Here is a 13,486-nt window from a genome sequence, read left to right on the forward strand (position 1 = left end):
AGGGTTTTCTAATCATCAATGAGCCTTTCAACACCATTAGCTAACACAATGTAGCATTAGAACACAGGAGTGATGGTTGCTGAAATGTTCCTCTGTACCCCTATGAAGATATTCCATTAAAAATCAGCCGTTTCCAGCTAGAGTAGTTATTTACCACATTAACAATGTCTAGACTGGATTTATCATTCATTTAATGTTATCTTCATTGAAAAAAAAACTGCTTTTTTCAAAAATAAGGACATCTATATGTGATCCTAAACTTCTAAACTAGTGTATGTTGGACTTTGTTTAACATGCAGTCCAATTTTTTTCTCTTTGTAGAAGGGTTTGGCAGAAACTTGGATTTCTTTTGCAATTGTACAAATGACTGGAATAAGTGATATTTTTATTTATTTTATCATGCTGGAGTTGCCAGTTTAACTCTATAGTTTTGCATTCCCACATGTAAACCATTTTTCCATTTCATTCTGTGACTCCAAACTTTCTAATGGTAGTGTACATGTCAAATGCATATTTTTAACTATGATGTCTTTAAATCTCACCAAACAAATGGAATAAAAATATTCCATAAAGGAGTCAAAATTGGGATTAGGATTTGATAATCAGGCTACAGACCCCCATCCCTACACCGACACCATGTCATGTCAAGACCAACATAAATGCTTAGTGTTAAGATGAGTCTAAGAACACACAGTCACACACGTCATACAGTGTTCTCACAAACTGAGGTATAGATCTATGAATGTCATTGCACAGCAAACCAAAGCACAAGTTGATGAAAATCTGATAGTATAGTTTTGCTTTCTATGCATGTTTCATATTGTATCACACCAACTTGAAAGAATATTAAAGAGCCATAATGTTCTCTTGTTTGAGGTTTCATGCCTGGATGGTACAGGCTCCTCTTCCTCGTCACCCACGATTAGAAACACTGAAATGTAATTAAATCTTGTCATAAAAGTCTTTTTTAATTCTAATTTTCCACAGTGATGAGTTCCTGAAAGCTCCAAGCGACCCTGAAGATTTAGCATGTCTTCATAAAATATAAGATAAGGCAGGAGAATGGAAGTTTGAAATTAGAAAAATGTTAAGCTGTTTAAATTATCAAATTATCTCTCGTGCAGATTTATACACACGCACACTCACACACATTTGGCATAGAGCACATGTACAGTAGTGGTATGGGGAGCTTTCTATAGACAACACCTGCTGGCCTCATTGGTGTCTCTGGGGCAGGGGATGGGATGTGTGTGTGTTAGTGTGTGTATTATAGTGTGTGTGTCCAAGGGGAACTCCCCATTGGACAGAGCGCGACAGCCCGGAGCCGCGGGAGGCTTTCAGTGCTCTAGAAGGCAGGGGGGCCTGGGCCTGGCAGGGCACAGCAAACCCTCTCTCTTTAATTCACTATGTCCCGGGGCGAACAAGTTGACCCCCCGGTATGGCGCTCCTCACGCCTGCCCACTGCCGTGTCTCGCGACAGGAAGAGCCGTTTGCCATATGGGAGAGCCAACATCCTGGCCAAGACTGACTCCTCTCATAGGTACAGTTGCAGAGTGTGCAGTGTGTGTTTGTGGTTGTATCAAGGGGACGGAGTTTGGATCTTTGGAAAAACTCATTCTGACATGAGGAGGATGGATTAGTGTCAGTGGCATCATGAACTGGTAAATGATTTGTGTGTCGTGTTTTTGATTCTTGTCTGTCATGGATATGAGTTTAGTTTCTGTTATTACATATGTATGGATAGAGTAATTCGCATGTTAGTGAGAAGTTTGAGCTGAAGTCATTTGATGAAAGGAGAACTAGATAATATAACTGCTGCATGTATGATACACTAATGCATGCTTCATCATTAAAAGTACTCTTCCTTTGTGTTAGGTTTTAGTGAGATATTTAATTAAATGCTATTTCCTACAGACTGTTCTATTTCTAAAAGCAGTAAAGTAACCTATGTTTATGCTTTGATTTACATGGGACCTCTCATAGGAGGAGCATATTACAGTTACACAGTTGTAGCAGGATGGAGATTGTTGTTTAATATTAGATGTACTATTCTTTTGTCTTTATATTGCTTGCTGTTCAACCGTAACTCAGACATTCCATGCTTTAACTATTTAACTACAAGTAGAGAAGTGATACAAAACATTTGGACGTGACAACAACTTGTAACAAAGCTCTCTGTTCATCAGTGCCATAAACCCTGCAAAGGACAGCATCGAATGATTGTTTTCTTAAGTAATTGATTCGTTATTTATTAGGCTACAAAAAGTCAGAAAATAATGCAAATGCCAGAAATGTTTCTCATCGCCCAAGATGACAAATGTCTTGTTTGTCACAACTAAAATCTATTCCGTTTACCGTCACAGAGAAGGAAAGGAACTAGAAAAAAGTCTTTACCGTTCAAAAGTTTGGGGTCACTATAGAAATGATGATATTTTTGAAAGAAAAGTAGTTTTTTTATTCAGTGAAAATAACATTAAATGAATCAGAAATCCAGACTAGACATTGTTAATGTGGTATTATAGCTGGAAACAGCTGATTTTTAATGGAATAACTCAATAGGGGTACAGAGGAACATTTCCAGCAACCATCACTCCTGTGTTCTAATGCTACATTGTGTTAGCTAATGGTGTTGAAAGGCTCTTTGATGATTAGGAAACCCTTGTGCAGTTATGTTAGCACATGAATAAAAGTGTGAGTTTCCATGGAAAACATAAAATTGTTGGGGTGACCCCGAACTTCTGAGCAGTGGTGCAATAGCAACTAATAGACTAATAGTTGCAGGTCTACTCCCAGATCATCAAATGCGCAGTTTTTGTTCTTAAGGTCAAAGGTTTTACTCAGTGATTGGTGCTACATGATAGAAGAACCTGCAGCATGTTGCTCAAGACTTACTACATAAAAAGCATCACTGTGAAGTAGATTAATAGATATACACACGTGGACAAAATTGTTGGTACCCCTCAGTTAAAGAAGGAAAAACCCACAATTCTCACTGAAATCACTTGAAACTCACAAAAGTAACAATAAATAAAAATTTATTGAAAATGAAATCATCAAAAACAGCCATTACTTTTGAATTGTTGATTAACATAATTATTTAAAAAAAACAAACTAATGAAACAGGCCTGGACAAAAATGATGGTACCTCTATAAAAGATTGAAAACTATTTGACCAGAGTGACATGATTAACTCAGGTGTGTCATTTAATTGACATCACAGGTGTTTCCAAACTCATAATCAGTCAGTCTGCCTATTTAAAGGGAGACAAGTAGTCACCCTGCTGTTTGGTGAAAAGGTGTGTACCACACTGAACATGGACAACAGAAAGCGAAGGAGAGAATTGTCCCAGGACATCCGAAAAAAAAATTATAGACAAACATCTTAAAGGTAAAGGCTATAAGACCATCTCTAAACAGCTTGAAGTTCCTGTGACAACAGTGGCTCATATTATTCAGAAGTTCAAGACCCACGGGACAGTAGCCAACCTCCCTGGACGTGGCCGCAAGAGGAAAATTGATGACAAATTGAAGAGACGGATCGTTCGAATTGTATCCAAAGAGCCCAGAGCAGCCTCCAAAGAAATTAAAGGTGAACTCCAAGGCCAAGGTACATCAGTGTCAGATCGCACCATTCGTCGTTGTTTGAGCCAAAGTGGACTTCATGGGAGATGACCAAGGAGGACACCACTGCTGAAAAAAACTCATAAAAAAGCGAGACTGGAATTTGCAAAAATGCATGTTGACAAGCCACAAAGCTTCTGGGAGAATGTCCTTTGGACAGATGAGACCAAACTGGAGCTTTTTGGTAAGGCACATCAACTCTATGTTCATAGACTCAAAAACCAAGCATACGAAGAAAAGAACACTGTCCCTACGGTGAAACATGGAGGAGGCTCAGTAATGTTTTGGGGCTGCTTTGCTGCATCTGGCACAGGGTGTCTTGAAAGTGTGCAAGGTACGATGAAATCTGAAGACTATCAAGGCATTCTGGAGAGAAATGTGCTGCCTAGTGTCAGAAAGCTTGGTCTCAGTCGCAGGTCATGGGTCTTCCAACAGGGCAACGATCCAAAACACACAGCCAGAAACACCCAAGAATGGCTGAGAGAAAAGCGTTGGACTGTTCTAAAGTGGCCTTCTATGAGCCCAGATCTGAATCCCATTGAACATATGTGGAAGGAGCTGAAACATGCCATTTGGAGAAGACACCCATCAAACCTGAGACAACTGGAGCTGTTTGCTCATGAGGAGTGGGCCAAAATACCTGTTGACAGCTGCAGAACGCTCATTGACAAATACAGAAATCGTTTAATTGCAGTGATTGCCTCAAAAGGTTGTGCAACAAAATATTAAGTTATGGGTACCATCATTTTTGTCCAGCCCTATTTCATTAGTTTGTTTTTTTAAATAATTATGTTAATCAACAATTCAAAAGTGATGGCTGATTTTGATTATTTAATTTTCAATAAATTTTTATTTATTGTTACTTTTGTGAGTTTCAAGTGATTTCAGTGAGAATTGTGGGTTTTTCCTTCTTTAACTGAGGGGTACCAACAATTTTGTCCACGTGTGTAGATTAATTCGATTGTGTGGAATGCTGTAATGGATACAGGGCTTGTTGTAGTTTCACACTCCTTTGAAGGGACCTTGTTGGACCCCTAACACGAAGGTCAGCTGACACCTCATTACCTGCTGTCATCACAGTGGCCTGAGTGCCTGCCACGCCGGATCCAAAACCCATCACTTCTGCCTCTGACCTCGGCGCTGTGGCTACAATCTGGCTGAAACTGATATTACTCACATTTAATAGGACAGCAATGGCATTCAATATCGCCTACATGTGCGCTCCAGTGTCGTGGACTATTAAACTGAGGCCTCGCTGATGTATGTTGCATTCGATCAGAAGCGACAGACTGTACTCAACCCCCCTGCCCCTGCCCCTCTTCACCACCTCATCCCTGTGTCTTGATCCTGTACTCGTGTGTTTCTTTTTCCACTCTGGAAAGATCTTTAATGTTGCGGGTTGGAGAAGCACTCCGGGCTGGAGACTATACCATTGCCTTCATGTTTCATTGCGTTTTATACAGTTGGAGGTGAGGGGAGGGGGTAAAGGTGGGCCCTGCGGTGGAAAACATGCGCACCACGACAGCCTGTTTTTTTAAGACTGTATATATTCTGCTGTAAATGTGGGCTGCTTCTGCATGAACTGCACTTATTTTACTTTATCTCTTGTGGCCTCTGTTGCCTTTAACAATAACCTCCTCCATGCTAACAGCCTTGTGCTGCACTCCCACTCTGAATATGAGCGAAAAGAGAGAAAAGACGACAGAATGAAAGCAAAAGGACAAAAGCTTCACTCGGAGAAGAATGCGATGCGCAAACTTAGACTCAACCCCTTTTCCATCAGAATGCTGAAAAAGCATTTCAGTGTGTGACAGGGTCAATTAATCTCTGTCTCAGATTGTCTTCTCTGTGTGCTAAGGACCATTTACAATATTTAATAGAGCACAACACATACTACCAGGAGATGAAATGGTGTGTGCGTTGTTGGGGATTTTCTGGCACTAAGGGGAACATATTTAGCTGCCAGACATCATTAACCGACTTGTCATGTATCTTATAGTTCAGTATTAACATGATACAAAGGGTCTCGTCACTATAATTGCGTTCTGCTCTCTGCTCCCGAGCTTATTAGCAGAACACAGTGTCATAAAAAGCTGTAAGGTCAATTAGAAATGTACATTGACTCGACATTTCATCACAGATGGTTTCAAAGTGTCAGCGGGGAGACGTGTAAATAGAAAAAGGCGACGAATGTGTGTTAGAGACAGACATACGTGTGTGTCCGTCTTTAGGTTCCTCTTCTTTATAACAGAGTTAGACAGCTAATTAAAATTTCGCTCACCGCCTTAAAAGATCCTCGTCCTTCAGTTTGACCTCACTGAACAAAATGTTGCATATCCGGCTGCTGCTCTGTGATTGATGCTATATGATGAAATGGATTCAGTGTATTGACTCAAATCACATCAGGAAACCCTGAAACTTTGGCATCAATCTATTCTATATTGTATTTCTGCAGAAGAGGAAATTGTGCAGGAATCAAAGCCTGCCAATGTTCATCTGCAGCACATTTTGTAAAAGTTATGGTCTTGTATTCGACCCTAGTCCTTGTAGTAACAATCTGCAATGGTTTGTCTGGGATACGTACTCTTGATTTTTCAATCATTTTAAGTTCATTCAGCTTAGAAATGTATGTTTGTTAAATCATGTCCATTTGAGTAGTGAATGTGTAAAACTAACTGAATACATTTAGCTGAACTTGACAGAACAAGTTCAGGAAACTTAAGATGTTAAGTTGAATCAACAAATCACGTCAGCAATAAATACAAACCGACTTGGATTCCTTTAGATAATCAGAGTTTCTTCTTTAACAAGTATTGAAGAACGTGTATCAAGTTTCCACCTGTCTGTTTTCTCAAACTATAAAAACAAGATTCTCTGGGAAGTTCAACCCATCATTTCAGAATCAGAATCAGAATCAGTTTTATTGCCAAGTAGGTTTTTACACTTACAAGGAATTTTCTCTGGTGCTCTTGGTGCAAGTACAAATAAAATAGTAAGTAAAAAGATAGAGATAATAAAATAAAAGTCAAGGTGCCATGAAAAATATAGAATAAAAATAGAATAAAATAGACAAAGGTATGCACAGTTACTACACAGTAGTAATTAATGTGATCAACAGAGCTGATTTGCAGTGGGTTTACAGTGGGAGTTGGTGTCAGGTAGAGTGTGGGGGTAGGGGTGGGTCACGGGCAGTGTTCATCACCGATGCAGCAGAGGGGAAGAAGCTTTTCATGTGGCGAGAGGTTTTAGTCCTGTTGGACCACAGCCTCCTGCCTGAGGGGAGAGGTTCAAAAAGTTTGCGTCCAGGGTGAGAGGGGTCGGCCAAGATCTTGGTTGCACGCCTTAAAGTCCTAGAGGTGTACAGAACCTGGAGAGATGGCAGGTTACATCCGATCACCTTCTCAGCAGAGCGGATGATGCGCTGAAGCCTGCTCTTGTCCCGATTGGTGGTTGCAGGGTACCAGACGGTGATGGAGGAGGAGAGGATGGAATATGATGGCTGTGTAGAAGTGCACCATCATAGTCTTTGGCAGGTTGAACTTCTTCAGCTGCCTCAGGAAGTACATCCTCTGCTGTGCCTTCTTGGTTATGAAGGTGATGTTCATCTCCCACTTCAGGTCCTGGGAGAGGATGGATCCCAAAAAGTGGAAAGACTCCACGGTGAGCACCAACTAAGAGCACCAACCAAGAATACCTTAAATTAGTTGTGAAGTTGTCAGAAAATCCAAAATATATCTAAATTTTTATTTTTTTTTTAAATAAAATGATGCACGGGCTGCTCAGGGGCGTAGTGGTTAGCACTTTCGCCTTGCAGCAAGAAGATCCCCGCTTCGAATCCCGGGGTGGGCCTGGGATCTTTCTGCATGGAGTTTGCATGTTCTCCCTGTGCATGCGTGGGTTTCCTCCGGGCGCTCCGGCTTCCTCCCACAGTCCAAAAACATGCTGAGGTTAATTGAGTACTCTAAATTGCCCGTAGGTGTGAATGCGAGTGTGATTGTTTGTCTGTATATGTAGCCCTGTGACAGACTGACGACCTGTCCAGGGTGTCCCCTGCCTTCGCCCGAGTCAGCTGGGATAGGCTCCAGCACCCCCCGCAACCCTAGTGAGGATAAAGCGGTGTATAGAGAATGGATGGATGGAAAATGATGCACACACACACACATAGATACACACTACCGTTCAAAAGTTTGGGGTCACCCCGACAATTTCTTGTTTTCCATGGAAACGTACACTTTTATTCATGTGCTAACATAATAGCACAAGGGTTTTCTAATCATCAATGAGCCTTTCAACACCATTAGCTAACACAATGTAGCATTAGAACACAGGAGTGATGGTTGCTGGAAATAATATGTTTAATATTTTTATTAAATTAGTTATTTAACTCATTTATATTAAGTAATCTATAAAAGATTAGTTGATTTGATGTAATTATTTTATGTTTTACAGTGCACTGAACTAAACACATGTTTAATTTATTTTAGGTCAGCGTCAGTGTATAATTTCTAAGATGTTGCCATTTAATTCTTTTCAGTTTCATCCAAAGTTGAGGACTTCACTCTAAAAGCAGAAAGAGCAGGGAATAATAATGCTCGCTGCCATGCGTCACTCAGCCTCCCAGTATAGGTAGTTTATTGTCTGCCTTGTCCACTTTCACTCACCAACGCCAAACCAGCAGCCCACAAACACAAAACAGAGAACGAGTTGTTCCCCGTTGTCAGAAAAGAAGGACGTCTAAACAGTCAGCTGGTGTTTGCTTCTTCCTCTCTGTCCACTAACTGAAGCACAGCTCTGCACTTCTTCATGATCATTGTCGTGGACAGTTTTACACTAAACCTCTTGATAAGTATTGCTGCTCTGTGGCTCCAACCTCAAAAGGATTTGACTGAAAACTTCTGTGTTCAGCCTGTGGAAGGTAACATTATGAGTGGAAGTCTGGAGTTAAGAGCTAAAATAATTGCTTCTATACCTATTTAGCCAATATGTGATATGCAACAGCCAAGAAAGAGATATAGTACTTGTCAGTTTCTAGCTTGTCTGTAAGGTAAATGAACTTAAATACAGTGAGTACTTGTTTGGAACAGGCACTTTAATTGACTAAACTGTAAAACTGCTGTTGAATTTCATTGTTTCGGTGAGTTAACAGAGTCCACTTTGTTCTTTATCATAATTTCTGTGGTCTTCTTCAGTAGTTTGTTCAAATTACTCTGTAACTGTTAAACTGGGGTTGTTTTTGTATTATTTTTGTGTACATAGGGACATATTTGTACCTATGGGTACAAAAAATAGGATATACCCTGAACAGCACCTAACTTTCAAAGGTCAGTTAAGTTCACGTTAGCTAATGAGCTAACTGGCTCTTCTTGACATAGCAATATATCAATATAGCTCGATAGAAGTTTTCACTTTGCCATATTCAGCAGCTACTGGTAGTTTTTCCTCTTTGTGAGTAGTTTTGTCCATCATTTGCTCATTAAATTATATTTTACTTGATGACCAGTTAGCTTAAATGTCTATTAATAACCTGTTGTTGGCAACAAATGAACTCCTTTCATGCATGGCCTCTATGTCAGTGACCTAAAAGTTCTAGTATGTATCTATGTATCTGTAAATATGTGTGTTAACATAATATTTGCCATTGAGGCTACACACACCTGGTAATGTTTCTTCTTTTCAAAGTGAAAGCCCTCTAGTTGATGACTCAGATTTGTCTACTGGACAGTGTGATACCTATCAGTTACAATGTTTACCTCTAATTTGTGATTTTCAACTACAAAATGTCTGAAATTTCTTATAGATACACTTAAATCTTCACCTTTATTTCTTTCTATATTCTGAAGTTGTGTTTTTTTCTGAAGGTTTTTTTAATATTTCAGTCATAGTCTGATTTATGAAGATTTTTTTCCAAAACAAAAACATCCGAATGTTGACAGTATTTCTGATTTATGGAGTGATTTAAAGAATATCTCTGAAATCCCCTAAGACATTTGGATCTAATATGCCAAGAAAATGAAAGAATTTTGGAGCTGACTTTGTCTCATGTTCAGATCTCTGTTCTGGAAATAAATGCAAATTAGTTTTGCATTTAATTTATATGTATATGTGTATATATATATATATATATATATATATATATATAGATAGATATAGATATATCAACCTCATGCATTTTGAACATAACATTTTGGGAAACATGCATACAAAACTGTTAGAAGCGATCGACTAGGGAAACTAGAGAAGCACTCAGAGAGCGCGGTACTCAGCCAAGGCTACTCATTCCTTGTATTATTTCCAACGGATGAGTCGCTCAGTTTGTAGCAGGATAGCAATCCTGTGATCGTCAGCAAGCAGCTGATGTATGTTCACTTGTTGTCATAGTTACAGTGATGCCATGCCGCTATCAATGATACAGAAATAGTGGATCCAGACTATAAGCCGCATCACTGCCAAAATCTAAGCAGGTGGTCCTTGTCTCATTTCTGACCGTCCCTGAAAATTTCATGTAAATTCATTATTCCGCTTCTCAGTAATGTTGCTAACAGACACACTGACAGACAGACAAACCAGTGCTGGTTGTCACATAACTCTGCCGTGTTCCTTGGTGGAGCTATTAGTATTTTTTATTTTTCTGTTAAGTACAGGATAAATAGTTGTGTATCTCACTCAAAATAAGAGCTTTTTATTTTAAGACAGCTCAGCTTGTTTTAAGTCTTGACTGAGAATAATAATAAAAAACATTTTAACTCAGTTATTTTTCGCATTGAAGAGTTCAATTGAATTACATTTTCTTACCTGTTTAGCAATGCAACAGCCATAAGCAATCTTGAAAATGCTACTAATTAAATAAGAATACATGTCTCGCGGAGAGGCTGGCTTTCAAAAGAGACTGTGTTCATGTGTTACAGGCAGTGAGAAATCCTCACATGGCTTGGTAGTCATACAGCTCACACACACACACACGATGTTTGCACAGAGGAATGAACAACAGGCTTGCCACCTTTAACTTTTCATTGTTTACAGGATGTACACGTCGTTAAATGCATATCTTTGCTCAAAAACCGCTCCACATGCAGCTTAACTACTTCCTGTCAAACATGAATGGAGAGGCCAGCGTTGCAGTAATTCCCATCTCTGTGAGTGACTAACTCTGACTGGTGCTGTGGGCATTTCCTTCGCCTCTGCCTCGTGTGTTGTGTGTTTTGGGGTTTTCCCTTCAAACGATGCCACCACAAAATTGTTTGTGAAAGTTTTTCAGGCCGTTTTAAGTCAGCGGCCCTATTAAAGGATTGAGAAACGTTATTGGCTTAGTCATACGCATGTGGTGAGAAACATGTGTGAGCCATCACGTGAAAAATCGAAGAAATGTGCCCTGGCATGCTACAGTATTTACCATGTTCTTCTTTGTGTCTCTGCCTGGGTATTGCTTTCTCTCTCTGACTCAATGTGAATGACTCTCTCCATTCGCATTATTACATTAGGACATGGATTAAGAAAATTCCAGCAGGACACTGGACTCATTCCTCATCTAACTGTGTTAACAGAGTGTCCTTGCTGTTCTCTGCTCTCTCCTCAGTCTCACAGCACGATATGCAAGTCCTCCAGGTCACGGTGGAATAGGGTCACCGCAGAAGAAAAACACAAGGTAAATATGTCAAATGCTTTGTATAGCTTTGCACACTAATTCTTACAGCATCAGTGTTGCTTAGTGCTCTTCTCAAGGGGATTTCATATTTTATAGCACTTACTTCTTGCGTGTGCACCTGTGCTTCCACACGTGTGTCCATGCTTTCATGACACTGTGTTAGTACCACAGGGAGGTCGTAGGTCAGTAGTCAGGGTCACACAGAGAAAATCTGATACAGATTTAGTGTTCTGCTCCAGGATTCTTCAGCAGGGCGTAGCAGCTTGAATATAGCAGCATGAGCCAGACTATCACTGTGATGGCACAGTCTCTCTAATGTGCGAAAAGTTCATTGTGCTGCCAAGTGATACAGCCTGCTTAAACATGCCCTTTTCAGCTCCGGTTTGTGGTGTGACAGATGTTGTCTGTGACAAATTCTGGATTCCATTTGTTGTGCATCTTGGAGTGGCTATATTCATTAGCAGTACGGCTGGTGTAATCAAATAGATATGTATATATTACCGTTCGAACATTTGGGCTCACTTAGAAATGTCCTTATTTTTAAAAGAAAAAAAATTCAGTGACGATCACATGAAATGAATCAGAAATCGAGTCTAGCCGTTGTTAATGTGGTAAATGACTCTTCTAGCTGGAAACAGTTGATTTTTAATGGAATATCTCCATAGGGCTACAGAGGACCATTTCCAGCAACCATCACACCTGTGTTCTAATGCTACATTGTGTTAGCTAATGGTGTTGGAAGGCTCATTGATGACTAGAAAACCCTTGTGCAGTTATGTTAGCACATGGATAAAAGTGTGCGTTTTCATGGAAAACATGAAATGATCAAACTTTTGAACAATAGTATATACAGTGTTACTGTAAAGGTGGTTGTTATTATTTTGCTTCTAACCCTGTCTAGAAGCTTATCTGTGCAACATTTACTTACATGTTGACTGTTCAGTTAGTATCTTGAATGCTTTACCTGAGCTGGATTCCTGTTGAAAATGAGGCCATCATTGCCATAAACATAAAGAAAAACAACCTGCAAAAAGGAGGTTAAGGATTAACTTGCAAAGTTTTCACCAACTCACACTACCAGTCAAAAGTCTGGACACACCTCCTCATTTAATGGTTTTTACTGAAATATTTTATGTATTGTAGATTAAAACTGAAGACATCAAAACTATAAAATAATATATATGGAATTCTGTAGTACACAGGTAAATGTTAATCTTCAGTATTAATCTACAGTGTCAAAAATAATACAAATAACAAAAAGCATTGAATGGGAAGGTGTATCCAAACTTTTAGTTTACTTGCACTTGAAGTTTGATTATCTCAGTCGTCAGTCCATTGTTTCACTGCACCAGTGCTGATTTGTGGAATGTGTCCCTTTGAGGGACGCATCTTGGCAAAGAAGTTCTTACTAAATAAACCACTCACCATTATAATGACACTCTTTGTATTGCCAAGCTTTAGCCTGTAGCTAGCTGTCAGGAGACCAGAGGGCTCAACTAATGTGAAGGTGTCACATGTGAGATCACATCACGTCCAGCTGCAACCATAACTGTTCAATCTGACACTCATACACAGATATGGGCACAAACACAGGTACATTCTTGTACACGTATATAACTAAATTACACATATAGAAAGGCCGTCTTATGCACATATGAAGCATACCCTCTGAAGTCTTTACGCCTAGGCTGCATATACACACCCCAGTTCAGCTGTCTGATGCTTGCTGCATTTGTTCCAGCTCAGAGGCAATGGGAACCAGCGTGTTGGCAAATATTCCTCTCCAGCCGCCACTGAGCAATGGCAAAAATGCTGCAGCCAGCAGCTTCAGCCCTATGGGTGGTAATCTGCCCTCTCACATCACTGACAACAAACCTCGCTGCTGCTCTGCAGAAACAGCTCTTTAATTCCTACACACAGATGAAGATACACATGCACAACGCAAACAAATCACTGATATTAGGGATCAGTTAGTGGTGACGGTGTGAGCACTCCTCTGCTGAAATCTGATTTTCATTCACACAAGCCCGATTAACACATTTAATTGCCGTTCTTGCCATCTGAGAAGTTATTTTTAATCACCGTGAGCTGTCTCCTCTGCTATCCCTGAAGCAAGAAAGTTTTAGCAATCCTAAAATGGAAATAAATTGATGTCTCTCTTGCATAGTGTGCTGTGCTGAATGCAGGGATGAGCATTTCCCTCGAGGTACTGGAGGTTTAGAT

At 39.9% G+C, this 13,486-nt stretch overlaps 1 protein-coding gene across 12 annotated transcripts in view; it reads left to right on the forward strand.

Moving 5' to 3' along the window:
- nav3 (neuron navigator 3) overlaps window positions 1–13,486 on the forward strand; it is a 660,678-nt gene that overhangs the window by 511,399 nt on the left and 135,793 nt on the right. For all 12 annotated transcript variants that reach the window (XM_051948572.1, XM_051948574.1, XM_051948567.1 and 9 more), the window contains one exon: window positions 11,195–11,263. In XM_051948572.1, coding sequence (XP_051804532.1) covers window positions 11,195–11,263 — 69 coding nt within the window. The remainder of the gene's footprint in view (window positions 1–11,194; window positions 11,264–13,486) is intronic.

The sequence above is a fragment of the Acanthochromis polyacanthus genome, chromosome 1 (assembly GCF_021347895.1).
Source record: "Acanthochromis polyacanthus isolate Apoly-LR-REF ecotype Palm Island chromosome 1, KAUST_Apoly_ChrSc, whole genome shotgun sequence".
Lineage (NCBI taxonomy): Eukaryota > Metazoa > Chordata > Actinopteri > Pomacentridae > Acanthochromis > Acanthochromis polyacanthus.